The following is a 22,439-nucleotide window of genomic DNA, read 5'->3' as shown; positions in this document are numbered from 1 at the left end:
CTGCCGTGACAAGCTCACAGTTAGTGCCTGGGGGAGGCAGACACTTACACAAAGACTTGTAATATCATGTGGTAAATGATAAAGATGCAGGTGACTTCCTGTGCTTTGGAGTCCAAAGGAAGGACCCCTGGCTCTCGCTTTCTGGAGACACCTGGTATCTAGGCTCACTGAGCCCCAAAATTAAATTCCAGGAGCAACCCACTGTGACAGGTAAGAGCCAAGTTTCCATTTCCTTGGAAATTCATAAATGATGAAGCTTCCAATTCCTTGGAATTTTATAAAATTTATAAAAACACATCAGTCACTATGGCTGGAAATATCCAAGGAATCAGAGCAGAAAGGCTATGCAAAATACAGATCCCCAACAGAGACTCTGAAGCAAGCAGGGCCACAGCTCATGAATTAAGATGGGCTCAGAAACACAGAGCAACCTTGGATTTGAGTATCCAGTTAGAGCAGTGGCTTGTTCGATGACTGTGGAGGTAGTGATGATGGTGATAATGGCAACGATGACAGTGATGATTGTACTGGCGGTAATGATGATGGTGTTGGTGATGGGATGAGGACTCCATGTCCAACCTGCTAGAACGATGTTATGGACCTGGGACCCACAACTCTGCAGGTTGCCATCAGATTTTGAAGATCACAGTAGAATAGACTAGGACAACGCGCAGCCTTTTGCATGTTATAAAGGTAAGCATTGTTTCCAGGGACTTATGTTTCCGCTTTACTTGCATGTGCTGTCAGTATTTCTGATGGGCGGTTTCAAGCAAAAGGGTTTGAAAGGCACTGCTCTGGGGCTGCCCCGTCCAGCGCAGCAGCTGCCACCTCGCCGAGCCCCTGGAATGTGGTCAGTCCAGACCAAGATGGGCTGTAAGTGCAAAACGCATCCTGCATTTCAGGGAGTCAGTACCCTACCTGTGAACTATCTCATCAAGAGCATTTATATTGATTACATGTTGAAATCATAATATTTTGGAAATACTATATATAATATTAAGGAAAATAGATGATTAAAATGAATTTCATCTGTTTCTTTTTATTTGTTCTTTACATGGCTACTAGAAAATGTTAACATTACATATGTGGCGCACATTATATGTCTGTTGGACAGCGTGGGTCTGGAGTGTTGGAATTTCTTTACCAAGTGTTTGTTCAGCTCACCCTACTTATGCAACTGGAACTAATTCATTCATTCATTCCTTTTTTTTTTTTTGGCCACACCGTGAGGCTTGTGGGATCCTTTAGTTCCCCAGCCAGGGATCCAACCCGTGCCCCCTGCAGTGGAGGCGTGGAGTCCTAACCACTGGACTGCTAGGGAATTCCCTCATTCATTCATTCCTGATAAAATGAATGTCTCCAGAAGACTATGAGCCAGGCATGGTGGGAGCCAGTTGTGTGAACAGACAGCTGGAGTTCAGATGTGTACAGGGGATCTCAGAACACAAAGCACAGTGCCTGACTCTGACCTAACGTCCATGCTGGTGATAAGAACAGGTCTCAGAATCCCAGGAGGCTGGACAGACAGAACCTCAGACACCGTGAATCCAGGCAAGGATCTGAGACCCAGAAGGTTGCTCAAGCTCACCGAGCGTGTAGGTGGCAGGGCCAGGGCCAGGACTCAGACTGCCCGCCCCTCAGCACTTGCCCTTGCACTACCCTCGCTGCGGGTGTGGTAACTTGGTCCACCAGCTAGAGGCAGGGCTGAGGATGGACCCTGACTGCTCTGTGGCTTGACATCAAATGTGGACTTTTCCCTTTCTGCCTACCAGAGTTGACCTGCCCAATGTGGCAGGAGATGATAAATCATCCAATGGTTCTTTCAAGGACAGCACTGAAAATGCCAAATGTCTCTTTCTCCCAGAGTCCCGTGGGCCCTGGGAAAATTTTGGCTGCTCTGGGCACTGAAATAATTAGGTCAAATAGCACACACCCATGATAAATGGAATGTTTATGTCATCTGGGGCTTGCTTCCTCCTCAGAATGAGTGGTCTTTGTCCTGTAGGCCTGGGGAGACCACAAACCAACACATTAGCCAATTAGGACAATGGACTGTGGGAATATTCGAGATTCAAGGGAACCGCAAAGAGCTCACCACGACAGGGGAGGGGAAAGATTGTCACTGGGTCACTGACAGCTGGCACGAAGCAACGTTCTAGTCCACCCTAGACCCTCAAACTTCAGTAGACCCCAGGAAGCTTGCAGGGATTGGAGGTAGAGATGCTCTGAATGTGAGCAGGCTGAGACAGGTGGGTAGAAGGGAGAAGCCCACATCTGAGAGTTAGAAGACTCGAGTTTCAATCTTTCTCTGCCACTAACTATAGATGTGACCTCAGGCTTGCTCTCCAGAGCCTCAGATTCCTCAACTGTTGTACGAGATGACCTCTGAGTTCTTCTGTAGCAGCGCCATCTATGATGCCAAGACTGTCTCTAGGGTCCACTGGGCTGTTATTTCCTCCAGGTTGTGGCCAATGACCTCACCATACTCTTTTCTGTGGGGTGATGGTGTTATTTCTGACAGTGTGGAGACATCCTCTCCTCACGGGATAGGACAGCCCACCCTCGTCTGCAGCCCACTCTCCTCCCTCCCCACCCCCTCCCAACCACGGCAGCCCCCGGTCTACAGCAGCCCCCCCGGGGGTCAACACTGAAAAGATTCCTGCAGATGACTGGTTTCCTTTGCTCAACACACAAAGTCCCCCTGGGTGGGGTGGGGTGGGGCGCTGGACGCTCGCTGGGCTGCAGAGTCTGTTTGCGGCAAAGACTCCACCCTCTGCAGGACCAAGGCTGGCACAGGGCACTGGTCTTCATGGGGGTCGGGAGGGGAAGTTATCTGTTGTGTTGCCATGTCATGTTGACAACATTCCTCTCAACAGGGTGACCTGCTTGACCTGTTCTTTGCTCAAAGGAAAGATTTGTTTGAGACACTTAATAAAAACCAGGCCCCTTCTTTTGTTAGCATCTCATGACATTGGGAGCAGGGCATCCTGTTCCCAGTCTCTGGCAGCAGGGAGAGAATGTTTGTGGTGCTAACTCAGGGTGGAAAAGTAAGATGACATGCAGGATTCTTTTGTGCCCGGGGTGGTCCATAGCCTCACGAATCCTGAGGTCTTCTCCTGGGGGAAGGACCTGGAAATTCCAGCTTTTTCAGCGGGGCTGTGGGGAGCATTGGGTTAGGAGTTGGGTAGACCTCCATTAGAATATTCACTGGGTGCTAATATGCTGTCTCATCTTGGTCATTTACTTCCTTCTCTAGGTCTCAGCTTCCAAATCCATAAAATGGGCACTCAATATTCCCTAAGGCCCTTCCAGCTCCAACTGCCTGGGGAGAGGCCTGGGATTGTCTAACAGAGCAGCCGCTGCTGGAGGGAGGAGGCAAAGCAGGAAGAGCCTGGAAAGGATGAGGCCAGCCAGCCCCCACCGGGCTCCCCATGTGACACTTTCCGTGAAGAGAGCCCACAGAACGTCCTCCCCACGCCTTACCTTGCCCCAGCCGGGAGCCTGTGATGGCCTCTTTGGCGCTCCCGAAGCCCAGCTCTCTGCAGACCACGCTGGCGGACACCAGGTCCCACTTGTCGTCGCAGACGGTACCCCATTCTCCGTTCTTGAGCACCTCCACGCGGCCCTCCCCGACATTGGCACCTCCTCTCAAGCGCACCAGGGGTTGCTGAAGAGACACATGGTCCTGCTGAGTGCAGCTTACTCCCCTCCTTTCCCAACCCCTCCCCACTCCCAACCCGGGGCCCAGGCTAGGAACTGACAGTGCTCGATCTGTGTGTGTGCCCGCGGAGGGGTGGAGGCGCGCATGCTCACTCTGCGCGGTCGGCTCGGCGGCGCGCTCCCTTTGCAGCCTTCTCGTGGACCTTTCGTCCTGGACCACTGGGGAGCCCATCAGGGGCCCTCATCAGCTGATCACCCCACCCCATACTTGCTCGACGACCTTAACACCAACACTTCCCTCCACCCCCTCACTCCAGAACCTCAAGCTTCAGAGCTACAGAAAGAACCTCCTACCCCCAAAGTCTGCAGACTCCAAATGGATCATAATTCTATCCTGCTTGTAACAGCGTGCTGTGGTCTAGCCCCGGGGGAGATTCTAGGGCGCTAAACGGACCAACCACAAGGATCCTGCTCTGCAGGCGGATGAGAGGCAGGAGAGAGAAGACGGAGAGTGAGCGGGCGGGGCCCCACTGAGGCAGCCAAGACTTGGGGATGGGCCGTGGCAAGGGGGTGGGGAGCCTCCCACTGGTGACGTCCCACATCGGTCCTGCAGCTGGTCTCATGACCAGTCACCACTCCAGCTGCGCCACTCCGATTCTACTCCACGTCTAGATCAGCTCAGCTCTTCAGAAGATGCAGCCCCACCAGATATGCAGAGTAGGTGGTTATAGTTTAGTTATGCTTACTTGCTCACTGACAGCCTGGAAGCCTTAATCACCTTACGGGGCTTATTTAATTGCACAGGAGTAAGACCTACTCTCCAGCAGCATCTTAATCCCGTCGGATTACACCTTACAAGATGGGAGACGGGTCATTTGACTCCATCTGCCCACATACCCTGCTTTGCATCCATTTCTGTGCATGCGTGTGTGTGTGTGTGTGTGTGTGTGTGTGTGTGTGTGCGCTGGGGTGGGGAACTCAGAAGGCTGTGAGGCTCTGAGTTATTGCTGATGCCATTTGATTCAATACAGAAGGAGTAAGGGGTGACTGTGCAGCCCTTCTATGTGTGTTGGATCAGACCAGAGTCATTGTTCTACTCTGGCCTGTGCAGTCCACAGCCCCGGACTCCCTTCATCGCACCCACTGATGGTCTGGACGAGGCAGGCCTGGCTGGAGGTGGTGTTTTTCAAGCATTAACATACAGCAGTCATCTCGAGGGCCAAGGCATCAAACAAGAGCCTGTGTCTCCATCCTCCAGCCAAGGTCCCCACCCAGATTTACAGACCTCAGGGACAGACCCTGGCACTAGAGGGGGAAGAAAAGAGGGACAGGGAGGGGTGCAAAACCCACACTGGCTTCGAGAAACTTTAGTCTAGCTTTAGAAAACAAGACAAATACAACTGCTGGCCCCAGCCCCTGACTGTTGCAGAACCGTGACCTCTCCCTTCCCCCATTTCCTTTCCTAAGCTCTCTAGCTGGATGTCAGGGTCCCCTTCCCATGGAGCGGACCATCCGTGACTCAGACGTAAGGCAGAGCCCCAGATAACCTTACCCTATCTGGCAGAGGCCAGGATGAGTCAGCTGGCCCTGGAGGAAAGAAAGAAACCAAGGGAAAATGTGATGTAAGCCTTGCTTGCTCTTTTTTTTGGAATTGGTTTGGTATGAGCTTGATTCCTTTGCTTTCAACCACACAGTAAGAGGAATTCCAAAACAGTAGGACCTGGTATTCTGGATGACACATGAGGAAAGCTCAGAGGCTCAGGCTGAGGCTGTAGAAAGGATGTGGCTGTCAAATCACGTGGCAGTGGGGGGGGGGGGGGGGGGGGGGCTGCAGGCATGCCTGTGTGGCCTGGCTGCACACGTGTGATGTGTGGTCAGGTCTGTGCAGTTTGGAGGCCCTGGTGGGGACTGAGGGGGACAGGGCTGGCTTCTGGACGGAAGTGCCAGGAAGACACCCCAAAGAGTTCCCACACCCTCCGGTTGATGCCTGGGCTTGCTGTGTTCACTTCACTCCTTTTGTTTAAGGGTTCTTCTTTTGTCCAAATATGCCACCCCAGCCTGGGAGGGGGCACCCAGTGTGGCTTATTGGCTCCTGCCCGGGTTTCTCGATTCCACTGGATGAGTGTTATCAGCCCCTGTCCAAGAGCAGGTCATTAGATGTTGATGGACAGGAGAGATTGGAGAGGGCAGGGGGGTAGATAGGGGGAGAGACATGGAGAAGAGACAGTAGACACGGAATGAGGCTAACTCAGCTTGGGGAGGGGTTGCTACTCCTGCCTTCCACTCCACCCCCCTACCTGGACCCGCCTGACACACCATCTGCCCCCATCAGAGTTTACTCTCTCGTCTTAACCCCTAATGCAATCGGAGCTGACTTGGAACCTGTCCTGGCCCAGGGGACCGATTGCCAAGTAATTAGATTTCATCTGATACAGGGAATCAATCTCTACTAAATGATTAGCTCTCTTTCCTACCCATCCCTCTGCTCTTTCCAGGTGCTCTTCCCACCCACCGGCCCGTATTAGCAGTTTTCAGAGTATGCAAATCACAGAGACACTTTGCGGATATATGAAAAGAGGAGCGTAGGAAATAGAAAAGCTGCCTAATGATTTTCAAGGGAAGACAGAATAGTGCACTTTCTCGTCTTCAGAGGATGTGTCAAGCCTGCCAATGGTTGGGCTAGTTTGCTTGTCCTAAGGAATCAGTCAGTTGAAGTGGGGATGTAATTGATGTGAACAGACGTACACTGACATCTCTTGAATACACCCACATGCACACACACTGGCTGGTTCACAAACGTATAACGTGATAATGGGTACAGATAACACAGACGTGGTGATGGCACGTTTCCATTTACTATCACGGTGACAGCTTTTAAAAATTGTGACCCTTTCTGTTGCAGAATAAACCAAGACTCGTTGGAAAGTTGCTGATTTCACGTGCTTTTGACGGTTGGATCGTTTTTCCAAAGGCTCCAGGATGCTTGATTCCTCTGGGAATTGTGCAGGAGCCCCAGGTGGCCACTCCCACCCTTCATGCGGTCCACACGGAGCCTGTGACGTCAGTAATGAGTCATGTTCCTCTCCAGTGTATCTGTCCCCCACAAAGGGGATGCTGGCCTCAGAATAGAGCAGCAGTGGAAGGACAGGTAGGGGTGCTAATGATTAGGGGCAGGGGCTCAGCTTCTTGTCACACCCTAGAGGTGGCGTCTATCGGAGAGGCTGGCCCTGACGGGTGTCCTCTGCCTTCCTGCCCTCTAGAAAAGTGGTCTTCATTTCCTTGCTCTCTCTTGGGGGTCCCTCTCTGCTCCCTTAACCACCAGACCTCCCCCTCAGGTGCCAAGTGGCCAAATCACCTGCCCCATCCTCACCTCTGGCTTGTAGGCTTTCCGGAATCTTGAGGGTCCATCAGGGCTGAAGACCTGGCCAGGCACACAACTCACCACGGCCGGCAGCCCATTCTCACAGGTGACATTCTTGACGGGGTCCAGCGACACCTGAGGACCCAGCCTGCAGCTGGAGATGTGGGCTTCTGTGCCTGTGCAGTCCATGGAGAATGGCCAATAGCGCTGCTTCTTGCGGGCGGCAAACATTCTGCAGAAGGTAAGACGGGGCAGGTGACCAAGGCATCATGGTGCCCACCCCTCCCTTCTTCCACAACTGGGCATTGGACCAGCCATTGTGCCAGCTGCTGGGGATCTGGTGGTGGGACCAGAGAGGCACGGTCCCTGCTCTTGGGATTCAGTCCTACTCCAGACAGAGCTCTGCAGGGTGCACCTGCCAGCACTCACTGAACCCTTGGTCATGCTGGCCCCGCGCTGGGCACTGCGGAGCAGGACCCGGAAGGGCAGTGGTGGCCTCCTGCCCACGGGAAGCTCACATTCTAGAAGACAAGGGACTAACCGAGTGTAGTGAGATAATACTGAAGTCTACAAATACAGAATGCAGAAAGGCATCTAAGAGAGACAAATACAACGGAATATTAGCCACAGAAAAAGAATGACATATTGCCATTTGCAGCGACATGGATGGACCTAGAGAGTATCACACCAAGTGAAGGAAGTCAGACAGGGAGAGACAAGATGTTATGGAAAAACCCAAACGAAATTTTTGGCCAACCCAATATTATATGGTATCACTTATATGTGGAATCTAAACAAATAATACAAATGAACTCATATACAAAACAGAAACAGACTCAACGGACATAGAAAACAAACTCATGGTTACCAAAGGGGAAAGGGGGGAGGGATAAATTACGATTTGGGATTAACAGATACACACGACTATATATAAAGTAGATAAAAAAACAAGGACCTACTGTACAGCACAGGGAACTATATTCAGTATGCTGTAATAACCTATAATGGAAAATAATCTTCAGTTTTATATGTATATATGAAGAAAAGTTATATATAAAAGAATATATATATAACCGAACCACTTCGTTGTACACCTGAAACTAACACAATATCGCAAATCAACTATACTTCAATAGATAGATAAATAAATAAATAAAAGAGATGGGACCCCTGGTCCCAGGAAACCCCTCAGTCCTGGGCAATCAGAAGGGTTGGTCACCCAAATTCTTCAGATATCTTCAGCATGCTGTCTTGTTGTCCCCTGCCTTTATTTCCCTTTGTCAATTAGCAGGACAAGTTGAGTGTGAAACTCTCTCCCATTGATAGACAAAATTAAAGATGTGAATCCAACGAGAAGCAATGAGAACAGACTTAAATTACCCCCTCTGCTGAATCAAAGTAGACTTGGTTTCGTCATGGAAATTATAATGGTGATGAAACGCAGCCACAGACCACATCAGATCTTCACCCAGTTTGATCTGCTCTTTTCTTTCTAGTTTCTTAGAGTGAAAGCTGATGTCATTGATTTGATACCTTTCTTCTTTTCCGGTATAGGAGTATACATTTCCCTCTAAGTACTACTTTAGCTATATTCCACATATTTTGAGATACTGTGTTTTCATTTTAATTCAGGCCAAAATACTTTTTAATTTACCTTTTGATTACTTTTATGACAGAAGGGTTATTTAGAACTGGGCATACAGTTTCCAGTACTTGGGAATTTTCTAGATATCTTTCTGTTATTGATTTCTATCATAATTCCATCATGTTCACAGAATACGTTTTGTATGACTTGAATCATTTTAAATTTACTGAGACATAATTTATGGTCCAGGTGTATTTTATGCTCTAGCTAGGCTATGTTTTGTTTGAATGTGTACCTGAAAAAAGTTTGCATAGTGCTGTTGTTGAGTGGAGTGTTCTCTAAAAGCCAAATAGGTCAAATTGGGTGATAGCGTTGTTTAGGTCTTCTATACCCTTACTTGTTCTATAAATTATTGAGAGAGTAGAACTGAAATCACCAGCTATAACTGTGGGTTTGTCTATTTCTCCTTGCAGTTCTGTCGGTTTTTACTTCATGTATTTTGAAGAGCTGTTAGTCGGTGCATAAACATTTCAGATTGTTATGTCCTCTTGATGAGTTAACCCCTTTATCATTATTAAATTACCATCTTTATCCTTTAAAAAAAAAATTCTTCACCCAGGAGTCAGTGAGGCTGAGGTTGTCTCCATACCATATCCTAGGTAAGCTCTTAGCCTGCGTTGTGTGTTTTTACGGTTTTGTTTTTTGGAAGGCAGAATACGGATCAAGGTGAGTCAAAGTTTTTTCTAAAATGATAACCAACCAGTAGGTAATGAACTGGTTAACAGAAAGGTCACTGTGCCTCAGTTTCCCCATCTCCAGATCAGATGCAGCAGAGGGATCCACTTCATCAGATTTTTAGGGTAGTTAAATGAGTTAATTCTTATAAAGCACTTAACCACAGTGCCCAGCACTTGGAAGGGCTGCCTAAGTGTCTATCAAATAAATAAATAAAAACTGTACTGGTTAAAGGAAAAAAAGAAAGATGAGAGAAGAGAGATGGTGGACGACTTCAAGGAAGAGTAGGTTTGAACTGGGCCTTGAATGATGGCGGGATTCGAAAAGGAGGAGGGCGGGGAGGACACCCTGTCCTCTCATGCTGTCCCAGGTCTTTGGGGTCTCTGTGCTCATCCCGGATTGGCAGAATCCAGTGAGATGCCAGGGAGAACTGGACAGCATCACTGCTGGACTGCTCAGAGGAGGGGCCACCCAGGGCAAGTTGGCCCCAGATGGGCAGAAGCAGGGTCCTGTCCCTGCTGGTCCAGCAGCCCTGGAAGTTTCTGCTTTGTCTCAGAGTGAATGGGATATGAACAAAGAGGAAGGAAAAACCCTACAGATGCTGCTGATATCTTTCCTTAATCAAAAATTGCTACTGGTAGTAATTCTACTGTACCTGTGGGTGCAATGACACAGAATCTTTGAAGAAAAAAAAGGACTATCTTGGGAGTTCCTTGGCGGTCCAGTAGTTAGGACTCGGTGCTTTCACTGCCGTGGCCCAGGTTCAATCCCTGGTTAGGGAACTAACATCCCACAAGCCACGCGGAGAGGCCCCCGTCACCCAATTTTATTTTTTTGAAAAAAGGACTGTCTTGGAAAATTCAGGATGTGTGCTCAACATAGCTACAGACAGAGCACAGGACTACATAGGAGGACTGTTAATAATTCCAAGAGCCATTGCCCCTCCCCACTCCCTGGAAGGGCCCTGCACTTAAGGACACAGCCTCCAGCTTCTTTCCCATGACACTCCCACGTCAGACTGGAGAACGCACTCGGTCGCAGGGGTGGGGGGCGGTTACAGCTTGCTATGACACCCCTACCATCGGGTGAGCAAATACACCCAGGGGATGTCAGCTGCACAAGGAGTGGTCAGATCCCACTGGACTGGAACATCTTCTAGCTCCCAGATTTCCATGACCACAAGCTTCTCCCAGGAACAGATGTACTGAGCTCTTAATATAGAGCGAAGCACGCTCGGCAGACACAGAGGTGCTCCTTCCTCCCCAGACAGCCCCACTGCCCTCTTACATCAGCTCACAGGAACTTGCCCGTGATCCTCCACAGGCTTCCACCACCAGAGCCCACCCCGCCCCCATGATTCACTCCCACAGGCCCCCCGGGATGCAGAGATACGGGGATGCAGATATGAGGCGCTGGGGAGGATGCGTGGACAGCCCGCTCCAGGCCTGCTGACTGGTGGGCGACTGGAGTTACAGGACAGCCATCGGACAAGCGGGAAGCCTACTTAAGAAAGAGGTATCTAGCCCGATGGCTGGGTGGCTAGAAGAACACTGAGCTGAACTGATTCAACTGAAAAATGAGAAGTCCTCCTGGCTCTCCCCCAGCCAAGGAGGAAGCCAGACTTCGTAGGGATTCTGCCTGCTATGTGATTATGTCTATTCCAATTGTGCATTTTGGACCTAGGGAAACAACCACCGGGTGGGTTCAGGGGCCCACTGGGCTCACTATGAGTGGACCTGAGGCCAAACTCCATTGATCACCCGACGTCCATACCCTGACTGTGGGCCCCAGGGATGTCTGGGCCCCTGGAATCAGTGTCAGTTCACAGCCCGTGTCCAGTGGTTCCTGAAGGTTCTGATTATTTCCTTGTGCCCGACATACAGTGATCTCCTTTGGAGAAGGCTGGGCCAATGATTAACAGTATACATTTTTGGCAGCATGCCACAGTCCTTCTTCAAGGGGACCTGGCCTCCTCTTCATTCAAGGGCTTCTGGGTCTGTAAACTGGCTCAAGTCTGGCTCAAGCAGGCCGGGCCTGCTTTTATGATTCAGGTTAGAGTTTTGTTCTCTTGACCTAGAACTCTTCTGCTTTGACACATCAAGAATTGAGTAGGGACTTCCCTGGCGTTCTAGTGGTTAGGACTCCGTGCTCTCACTGCCGAGGGCCAGGATTCAATCCCTGGCAGGGGAACTAAAATTCCACAAGACTCACGGTGTGCCCCCTGCCCAAAAAACGGAATTGAGGAGGCTTCCTATTTCACTTCTAGGAACACCACGATCCAGCCAACTAGATCAACTGGTCAATACCACAGGTCTGCAGGAGTCAGAGTATTCTGATCTGCTGGTCATTCAGCAGCCATGCCCATCTTGCTTTTGGCGTTGAATGCTGTCACTTGGCCCCTGCCGCCCCTGATCCAATTACCCCCATTGCATTTAGGTTTCCCAACCTGCGGTGACTGCAGCTCCCACCCTGAGGTCTGGCTTAACAGAGAAGAGCAATCAGGGAGCTCTTAAGAACGCCAGGGCTCCCCTCACAAACTTATTCCTCACGGTCATGGTGAGAAGTCTGTCTTCTGGACTCTCTGGGAGAGTGGGTCTTAGATGACAAATCCACTCCAACATTCTAGTCTCCCCAAGCCTCTGAACCCCTTTCTCTACATGAAACCAAAGTGGATCCGGCATTTCTATAATTTGCTGTGGAAGGCCTCCTTTTGGTCCCTGTTTCAGCCAACTCACCAAAGTCTTAGAGCTCTTCCTAACTCGCAAGATGCAACATTAGATGTAGAATCTCTGCTCAGTAAGCTCGTATCAATAAATCAATATCAATATTGCGATCCTGCTTTAAGAAAAAGAAAATGACTACAAAATGTTCCTGGCCCCGGGGGTGGGGCCCTGAAGCTTCAGCTTTATCAATTTTGAGGTATATGCACAGCTTCCCAGTCCAGCATAGAAGTCAGCCCATGGCTAAGCAGCCCTTGGTGAGAGCCCCTGACTTCACTCTGGGGAGAGCCTATGAGTGCAGAGGCCTCTGGGGGACCTGCAGGCAACCCCACCGGACTCTTCTGACTTGGCCGGGGGTGGATGGCCAGCAGAGGCTCTGATGAAGAGCTGCAGTCCCGGCCTTGGGGATAATTCTAAGGCCACCAGACCTGCAGGTTAGCAGAGGAAGGCAGGGTGGAGAGGCCATAGATGCTGCCCAGGTGAATTTCCAAGGCTGCAAAGTCCCTTAGGGGCCTGGTGGATGCCTGGAGATTACTAACCCCACCCCAGATAGAATTACTTTGAAAACAATTTCCTTCCTGGGGTGAAGGGCCTCCCTGGGAGACCACATGACCTGCCTTGGGGGTGTGGTCAGCAACAGCAGCGACAGACAGGCTGCTGCAGAAAAGGTGAAAGGGAGGTGGGGAAAGATGCTACCAGAAGGCCCAGATGCAGGGACCATGCAGGGTGTGGCCCCTACTCTGGCTCCCAGGCCTCTGTTGTCCTCAGTCTCTGAGCAGGGCTCACAGATACCCCTGTCTCCAGGCCAGTGATGCCCCAATTCTCAGACTTACCAGCCAGCCGGTGGTGGCGGCCTGTACAGTGTGGCCAGGCCCCGCCTCTAGGGTGGAGCAAAGCAGAAGCAGGTCTGAGGGCGGAGGCAGCAGTGTGGAGAGCTCTCCCTGGAGCAGACCTGCTCGGGCTGCCCTGCATCTCTGGCAGGAGTGGCTTTGGGACCCCCGACTCCACTGCCCTTCAGGCCCGGGTCTCCTCCTGTGCAGCCTGAGGGCTTGGGCCGGGTGACCTCTGAGGACCCCACATGCCCTGGGAGGCACCGCTTTTCGCTAACAGCTTCCTCCCACCAGCTACCATCTCAATCCCTAACAGCACCACCGAAGCACGGAAACTCTCCCCAACACGCTTTTCTCTTTTGGGGCCCAAATGTCAGCCGCGTCCCAGGGACTAACATACCACGTAAGATATCTACAAGCTGAGACGGAGAAGGCTTTAGCCTTGCCGCGCTCCCATCCCCCAGCCCCGCCCCTCTATATGAGAGGGCTGGACCAGGAGCTAGCTTCCAGTGTCTGCTAATCATCTCTCATCTCGGCTGAGAGTACAGCTCACCTCCCACCACCCTGGATGCCTCCCAGACTTAGCAGCCTTTCTCCTGCCCGCATTTGAAAAAGCAAAGCCACAGACACACAGTAGGAGGAACAGGGAGGGCGTTTTCAAACCCAGCTCGTGAGAGGATCATGTGAGGCCCAGCTGCCAAAACAGACCTGGGATCTGAGATCCTTCCTCAAAAGCCAGAAAAGGACTCCGGTCCATCCGCAGTTCAGGAGGTAGCTTTCAAATGCCCTCTGAACAAGCCACGTGCTGCCTGGCCTCAGGCACCCCATCCTGCTCCGGGCAGGGCTCATGGCAGCCTTCCGGCTCCCGGGACTGGACTCAGACCTATGACAGGCTGGGCGGTCTGATGGGTCCAGGAGGTAGGAGGCCTGTCAGGGGAGGGGATTTGCTTTTCTTGGCTCCAATGGGAAGGAAAAGCTGAGAAGGTGTCTCCAGGGAAGGAGCTGGCCAGCTGGAGGGACTTCTCCAAACTGTTTGGAAGATGGGGACCACCCTGCATGCCCCCATCCCACCCTGTGCAAACAGGAGGGTCTGGGCCATGTCTGAGGGCCGCCGGGGGTAGGAATCACCACCATGCTCACCCGCCCAGCCGGGCAGCTTGCCTCCAAGCACTCCCCCTCCTGGTGGACCGGGGGCTCTGACCGGAGGCGGCCAGGACGAGCCCAGGGAGGGACGCAGCCTACACTGACCCTAGGGATCTGGAAGAAGAGCTGGGGCTGGGACCCCTGTCTCCTGGCTTGGAAGCCACCTCTCTCCTTGGCTTGAAAGGAAAGAGGTAGTGAGTCTACATTCTTGAGGAGTGTGGACCCTGTCGCTGGAGACCTGGGTTTGGATCCTGGATCTGCCACTTCCTAGGTTTTTTTTTTTTTTTTTTTGGCCACGCCGCACAGCATGTGGGATCTTAGTTCCCGGACCAGGGATCGAATCCGTGCCCCCTGCAGTGGAAGCGCAGAGTCTTAACCATGGACCGCCAGGGAAGTTCCAGCCACTTCCGAGATTTATCACCCCTCTCTGACTTCATTCCCTTGACTCTGAAATAGATCCCTGCCTCCTAGTGTTGTGAAGCTTAAGAGACTAAAAACAGAGCTGCCTGGCATGTAGTAAGCACTCAGTAAAGCCGATTATTATCCTTATTAGAGGAACTAGGAAGACCCCACGACCAGCCAATACACCAGCCTGTCCTGAGCTGAAAACCCCTCCCTGGACACCCCCTCGGGCAAATTACTCTAAGTCTCCTTATGAGCCACTCTTTTTCCCCCTGGGAGATATTAACTTTGGAAATCCTAACAGCATTGCAAGATTTACTCGGGATGGATAGAACCGAATCAAATCGATCGGTTTCTCAATGTCCTAACAGTTGCTGCAAGGCCCAGATTGCTCGGAATAATCACCTGCTGGGGAGGCCACTGCAGAGCTAACTCTACAACAAGGCAGGGCCAGAGCCCAGCCGGCTGCACTCCCCACAGCCTCCTTACTTGTACACTTTGGCGTTGTAGCTCTTCTCCCCGGGGAAGCCAAACATGCCGCAGACCACGCGGGAGTTCTTGGCCGTCCAGTGCCTGTCGCAGATCTGCTTCCATGTCTTGCCCTCCTTCACCTCCACGTAGCCCTCCGTCACCGGGGTGCGCCTGCGGTAGGCGGAGAGGATGGCTCGGATCCGGATGTCCTCCACCTGGATGTTCATGTTCTGGGAGGGAGGAGGCGTGGAAGGAGAGGGGTTACTTTCCTGGTCTGGCCGTGGAGAGGTGACGGCAGACTGGGCGCTCTGCTGGCCCCCCTGCCTCTCCCCTCGGGCCCTCGGGGGTCCCTGGGCACTCTCCGCGAGCACACAGCACGTGTGCGTGGGAGACAGTCTGGCCGAGGGGACTGGAGGAGGGGAGCAGGTGTGACCTGGGCAATCAGAGACTCGGAGGACCCCAACGCTCCTCCTCTGTCTTATCAAAAACAGCAGAGGGCAGCAGCCTCCTGCAGGGGTCTCAAAACGAGAGCAGAAGAGAGACCGTGTTCCTTGAATTTCATGCTCTATAGTAAAAATAACTTGGATGCTTGCATTGTACTCCAAAACATATGTGTGCATGCGTGGGAGTGAGTGTGTGTGTCTCCCCGCTAATCCTTCAGTAAAACTGAAGTTTCAGGCAGATGAGACTCAGACACTCTGAGGCTGGTGGGGCCATCTTGCACACTACCTCATAGCCCCCAGGTTGGCAGTCTTTAGGGCAAAAATCCCAGGAGAGAAGGGGAGGGCGGCTGCGGGTCGAGGGTGGGCTCCCCTCCCCAACCGCTGACACTGAGCTGCAGTGTCCCTGCCCCAAGCCCACACCCGAGCCCCAGGGATTTGGTTGGATAGGGGGCCCCCGAGAAGCCAGGGTGGGTGGAGGAACACGGGCCTACCTGGGATTTCCAGTGATACCTCTTTTATGTTTTTCCAAGGCTCACGCAATCTGCCCCCAAACACTATGGGATCTCCAGAATCTCTCACTTCCAGCCCCTCTTCTTTCTGCCCCAATAGAATGAGGTCGTTACAGCTACTGTCATCCCCATTTTCCAGATAAGAAAACTGGCTGACTCCAGGGATCTCCCCAAGACCACGTAGAGGCAGGGAGCACCTGAGGTGCAGTGTGAGATGCTCTGTGAGCTGGGCCAGGTGGAGCTGGGCGGGGGTGCTGGCAGAGAGGAACCCGGCAACCCGAGTGCCCAAAGCCCCGTCCAGCCAGGATGCAAATGAACCACGAGTTTGAACAAGACCATTATTTGGGTGCCCAGGGATTCAGGTCTCCTTGCCACTGGCTTCAGGGTGCAAAGCCAGGCCCTGCTTCCCCAGTCCTGCGAGGCAGCTGAAAGTATGTGGGCCAGGAGTGGTGGCATTTGGCCCCGGTTCCTTTCCATGCAGAGCGGAAGGAAAGCCGCCAGTGGCAGGATTATGTTTGCCTGCCTGCATCCTGGATCCTTTACAGCCCCCATTCAGGCCACAGGACCCGTGCCACCAAGACACATGGATGGGGGTGAGCAAGAAAGGGCCTGAGGTCTACACTGGCCCGTGGGCCAGCTCCCTCCTCTGTCCTCCCACCTCGGGAGGCCAGGCTGGAATTCCAGCATGTAAGGAACGCGTGACGCCCAGAAGGAAAGTTACCGCCGTGGCATCAGCCCTGAGGCTTCACGGGGCAAGCAGGCTAGGCTGACTTTATTAAATTCACAGATCCTCCCCCGCGCCCCTGCCGTCCTCCACTTCCCCCCACCCCTGGCCTCTCTCCCCGCCACGGCCCCACCCCCGTAGAGCATCAGCGCAGCCTCACTAAGGGGAGATGTGGAGTGTGAACCCAGAGGGAGGAAGCCCTGGGGGCGGGTTGGGGGGGACGGGTGGCGCTCAGCAGACCCTTGTCTTGATTCAGGTCAGCATCCCCTCAGCAGAAGTATGACTGGTGGGGAAGCCCGGTGGGCTCTCAGATGTGGGAAATGAGGCTCAAAGAACAGAAAGCGCTAGAACGGATGTCACTGTCCTTGTTCTCCCACTGACTCACTGCATGTGAATGTGTGTGTCTGAGTGTGTGTGTCTGAGTGTCACGAGTATGTCTGTGTGTGTGTGTCTCTGCACGTGTCTGTGTGTCTATGTGTCTCTGTGGGAGTGCACTGCTCGTGTGCGTCCGTGTGCAGGATGATGTGCAAGTGACAGGGCTGTGTGTCTGTGCGTTGTGTGGAGTGTGTGTCTGTGCGTTGTGTGGAGTGTGTGTCTGTGCGTTGTGTGGAGTGTGTGTCTGTGCACCTATGTGGTGGAGGAGGATGCAGAGAGTCTTCCTCCAAAGCCCTGGGAGAGCAGTCAGGCAAGCGTCACATTTGCCATTCCTTCTCCTCTTCTCCCTCCACAGAACCAATTCCTTCCCATCCTCTTGGGCTCAAATCCACCTCATTCATTCATTCATTCCAGAAAATACGGTCTCTCACCTCCACGGGCCCTGCCAGCCTCCTCCTTACACCCCAATCCTGGGGCCCTCTGCTCTGAATCGTAACGACTGTGAGGGCTCTCACTTATCAAATACCAGCCAATTACACGTCAGACTCCGCACTCAGAACTTTACATTCATTCCCTTCCTCAATTCCCATGGCAACCGGTGAGAGGGCCAATGGTATGCCCGTGCTACAGGTGAAAAACGAGGAAATTTGGTGAGGTTTTGCACCTTCTCCAAGTTCACAGAGCCAAGAAGGAGATAAACAAGGATGAAAACCAAATTCTGACTCCAAGCCCGTGCCCCAGGCTAATAGCCCCGGGCCTCTGTGCGGTCCTCACCCTCCCGCCCTCGCCCCATCCCTTGCCCAGTATTGAGTTGATCCACTCGGGGCAGGACCTGGGGCTCAGCCTTCTGGGGGGGTCCCTTTGGGCTCTGCCCATTCAAAGTCCATATGTGAAGTCCACCCTGCGACCTGCCCGGAGGAGCCGTGAGTCAGGCCAGAGTGTACGTGAGGGGAGAGAGCCACCTCCCAGCTGCCCTTGGACTCAGGCCAGGGGGTGGCAGGGAAACCCTCCATGGCACACATTCAGGGGTTGCTGCTGGCTAAGGAGCTCACTTGGACTGCTCAGAGACCTCTGTGTAGGAAAACACACACGTATACACAGAACGGCCCTCCTGACCTCACTGCTGTGGAATCCCTTCTATAACCGCAAGTCTTAGGACTTTTTTTTCCCCATAAGTTCAACTTCAAAAGAGAAGTGAAGATTTGAAACACTAAAACATATACACATTTTTCTTTTCTAACAAAAGTCTCTCTACACTTGTGAGTTTTACATTAAGCCCAATAGCCCAGAAGCCAGGAATGCACCTGGCACTTTTTAAAATTCAAATGAAAGTCTGAATGCTGGTCCTCTTGCCTGAGGCAATAGTTCACTGGGCTCTCCAAAAGGCTTCCCTCCAAGGAATTCACAGAACCTTCTTGGCTTGTCCTACGCAAAACTCATCATATCCCCCGGGAGTGATTACCACCGGCTTCCAAAGGGGAAAATAAAGGTGCCTTGAGGCCATGCCCTGCCCTGCCTTAACTAGTGGGGTGGTGGAAAGAAGGGCTAGTGAAGAAGCACCAGGGCTGGTCTCCCAGTCTTGTGCTTGAATGGCATTTCACATTTGCCGCATCTGTGAATGAACTGCAAATTCCACAATGTGACAACCTGGGGCTGTCGCCAATGAGGAAAAATCACCAGTTTTGAAAGTCTAGTTGGAGATTGCATCAGAGAAAGACACAGGGGGAGGCGAGGCAAGCAACCCAGCCTCTAAGAACGCACTTCACAATTTCTCTGAAAGTCAGCACGAAGCTCGTGGCCTCCCGGGGAGGGCACATTTGCAAGGGCCAGACCTTAGCCCAACTCTCCCCCTTCCTTTCCTCTAGAAGTCGTAATTTAATTACATAATTAATTACATAATTTATCAGCTCAGGCCTTCCCACCTGAGAAGTCATCCTTGGAGTGGTGCCAGGTGGGAGCACCACGATGGAGATATACTAGTCCGCCGTCATCCCAACTAGAACACGTGACTGGTTAGCATTGCACAATTGCTGCTCACTTAGCAAGCTCCTTCCCTCTACAGCTAACAGGTTCCTGCATCTTGCTCTCAAAGCCCTTAGCTCTCTTTATTTGGCTATTTTTAAAAACTGGACTTCCAGATAGAGATCCGTTTTCCCAGGTGCCATCTTGGCACCTTCCGCAGCACCTCAAACCAAACGCACCCAGGATGCCCTCCGTCTTTCCTTCCTGCAGGCTGGAAGGTGACGCCCTTGCAGCCCTCAAGCCTCGCATGCCTTCTGCTCCCTCTCTCTTCCTCACTCTTATGGCCCATTCTGCCCCAGAAGTGCTTCTCCTACCCTTCAGTCACCTTCTCATTCCCACTTCTACTGTCCAGGCAGGTATGTAGTGGAAGTAAGAGAAGAGCGTCACAATTCTGTCATTTCACGGGACCCTGTATGTCTCCCCGGTCCGGATGAATGGCTGACCCAGTCCATCTCACACGCGGCTGGCATATCCATCCAGCTGACCGCTGTGCGTTCGTGGGTTTGGCTCAAAACCTTCCCGTGGCTCTCTCCCAGGGCTTATGCTCCTAGTCAAGAGCCTTCCTGATGGGACCCACCTCATCCCCTCCGTGCCCTTTCTCCAGTCTCAAGGTGCCAGGCTGACATCACTTTTTTAACCCCAGCATCAAGCCGCTCCCCGCAATCCTTTTTTCCTTCCTCTCTACCGATCAGAATCCTGCTGACCTTCAGGAACAGTCTTGTTCATTCAATCGTTTGAAAAATACCTGTTGAGGGCTGTGACGTCCCAGGACGTCCCTCCCCCAAATATCTCATCCACATAGATTCGACTCCTTTATTCCTCTAGCATTTGCTTTCTGGGTCCCTCAATTCATTCTTGGCCTATACTGACTACCTTGTACTATCTCTCTTTTCGTTTTGCCACCTCATCGGACTGTGAGTCTCTCAAGGACAGAACTGCGCTTTATTCATTCTTGTATTCCCCACGGCAACGAGTGCCAGACACGAGACATCGTGGGTCCTCACATATTCTTGGAACAAACTAATAATCATTTAAAAAAATCCAGTTACAGGAATTCAGCTTAACTAGAAACGTTGGGCTCTCCAGCCAAAAATGTAATAAAGACTCCCTTTATTCTTGGTTTAGTGCAAAATAAACAGAGAGGCTTGCCTTTTTTCACAGCATAAGCACTACTTGTGTGATTTACCGATGGACAAGGAGATTGTCTGCACTTTATCCATGCGACCTCTTGTCATCTGAGCTGTTTAGCACCCTCCCCTTTCCCCTTGAAATCTGAGGCTAATAAATAGTTATAAACTGAATTAAAAGCTGATCTGACCCTCAGTACACATTTAGATGGTTTGGCTATGTGGGTATCACAGTACAAGACATGTTGTACTGGAAGAAGCTGGCTACACTGTAATTATCCCCTTTTGATGATCAAATCGGAAATTCACAGCCTAAGAAACCGCTAGCCAGTGATTCCTACCGGCTACAGAGATGAAAGGGAAGTGGGAAGGCAGTGCAGCGATCTCTGCTCCTCAGCTCTTTGTGATGGAGACCGGTCTGGGCGGAGGGGGTCAGCGTGGGAATGGCTTGAGAACTGAGGTCGTGCTGAGGTACCAGAGGAAAAAGCCGGCAGTCAGTCTGGGCCCTCCTCCTACAAACCAAGAGCTTTGCAACGCTGCTGGAGAATCAAATGCTCTGTGTTTCATTTTCCAACCTGAAAGCAGTGGGGTGGGTAACAGAGGCTGCTTCTTTGGAGAACAGTCAAGACCTGCTGTCTGCAGGAAGCTGGAAGGACACCTGCGCCAGCAACCAGTCCCTCTGGCCCATCAGGGGTGATGAGGCCACAAAGCAGGCAAGTCCGTGGGCCTGGTCAAACGGTCCACCACGCTCCCAGGTAGGGGACCTGACCTGTTGCTTCTCCTCCCAGCCACCATCACCAGGGTGACAAAGTAATGACTTGGGAAATCGTCTTTCTCCACTATGGGACAGCAAATTTGGGGAGGGCAAGACTGTCCTTTCAGTTCATTGATCCCTTGATTCCCAGGGCCCAGCATAGAGTCTGGTGCCCGATGAAAATGTAGTGGATGAACGAACGAACAGACACGGCATCCAGCCGCCTTAGCAACAGCCTCATGGGGATGGGGCCGGGGGGAGTCGTTGTCGCTGACCCCTCCAGCATGGCTGAGGTGACTCGAATGAACAACCTGGGCCCTTTGCCACCACCTCCACCCCAGTCACATCAGGAGCCCCACCCTACAGAACAGATCTGCCCAACCAGGGCAGAGAGAGGCTTTCTCCAGCCCAGCTCAAGCCCCTACTTCTTTCATAGAGCCTCCCTCTCACTGATCTCAAGCCATTTATTTATTTCTTCTATAACCTCTCCCTTTCCAAACTGCCACAGAATTTGCCATCCAATCCACACTGTTCAGTGTTGGAGTACATACTGCCATTTATTTATTTCTTCTATGACAAATTATAAGGCTACTTATTCGTTGATTTCATCTAATGAGTGAGTATAACATTACTTATTTCTTTCAACTCGCAAACAATTATAATATTTATAATTTCCAGAGGGTTGTGTGTACAGCACGCCGGCCAGGGATAGGGTTCCTAGATCTGCCAGGATGTGCACAATTTCAAATATCCTGTTCTGTTAGCTGCATAAATGCCCTTTTGCTTTTCAGATGCAGTGACCTATTTTTCGTTGGGAAAACAGGTCACCCTAGAACTACTTCTCTTGTTCCCCTTGTGGTTGGTGGCTGGTGAGCCCAGACCACATAGAGGCTCTCAATAAATAGAATCATGGAATGTTAGCACCGGACAGGATCTAATACCTCTTCTTGCCCAAGCTCTCTGTAGGCTGGGAGAGAAAACCCAGGAGAGCTACATGTGATGGCCCAGCTTGACAGTTCGGCAAGTCTGGGGATTGAGACGCTGTGGGCTCCCATCGTGGCCCTTTACTCCCTTGCTGAAGGGTCCGACACAAACTGCCCACTTGCTACCATCTCTCCTCCTGCCACAGAGGGAAGCCGGCCAGCTACCCTCTGGCCTTCGGGGGAAGCAGGGCTATATTTAGCTTGGAGGGACCGCTGCCTTCTGAACACAGAGATGAAAACAGACCCCCTTTCTTTAAACCACCCGGTGTAACCTGCTGCACGTCCTCTTGGGGGTGTGTGTGTGTGGAGAAACTCCTGGCTGGGAAGTGTTTGGACCTTTCTAGAGTTAATTACTCCCTTTCAGGCTCCATGCCTCCACCCCTAAGAGCCCCCCCAGATGCTGGGGAGATAAGGCTGCTGCTGAGGGGAAAACCTCGAAGCATTTGGCAGCTAACTGTGGCTAATAAAAACCTGCACTTCTGGAATTTAAAAAATTCACAACAGCCTCCGTCCCTGTGGTTAAGAGAAGAAAGAGCTTTTTCAGGTCTCAGCGCCCCTCCAGAAGGAGGTGAGGGAGCAGAGGGGAGGGGTACCG

General features: G+C 51.8%; 1 protein-coding gene across 1 annotated transcript in view; it reads right to left on the bottom strand.

Moving 5' to 3' along the window:
- Positions 1-22,439, bottom strand: part of LOXL2 (lysyl oxidase like 2) — a 100,578-nt gene that overhangs the window by 36,299 nt on the left and 41,840 nt on the right. The window contains exons 4-6 of the mRNA XM_029202472.1: positions 14,926-15,137; positions 7,031-7,253; positions 3,484-3,667 (exon numbers count right to left, since the gene is read on the bottom strand). Coding sequence (XP_029058305.1) covers positions 3,484-3,667; positions 7,031-7,253; positions 14,926-15,137 — 619 coding nt within the window. The remainder of the gene's footprint in view (positions 1-3,483; positions 3,668-7,030; positions 7,254-14,925; positions 15,138-22,439) is intronic.

Source organism: Monodon monoceros, unplaced genomic scaffold (genome assembly GCF_005190385.1).
Source record: "Monodon monoceros isolate NGI ecotype Baffin Bay Population unplaced genomic scaffold, NGI_Narwhal_1 Super_Scaffold_5, whole genome shotgun sequence".
Classification (NCBI taxonomy): domain Eukaryota; kingdom Metazoa; phylum Chordata; class Mammalia; order Artiodactyla; family Monodontidae; genus Monodon; species Monodon monoceros.
This window is presented reverse-complemented; position numbering and strand designations above follow the sequence as displayed.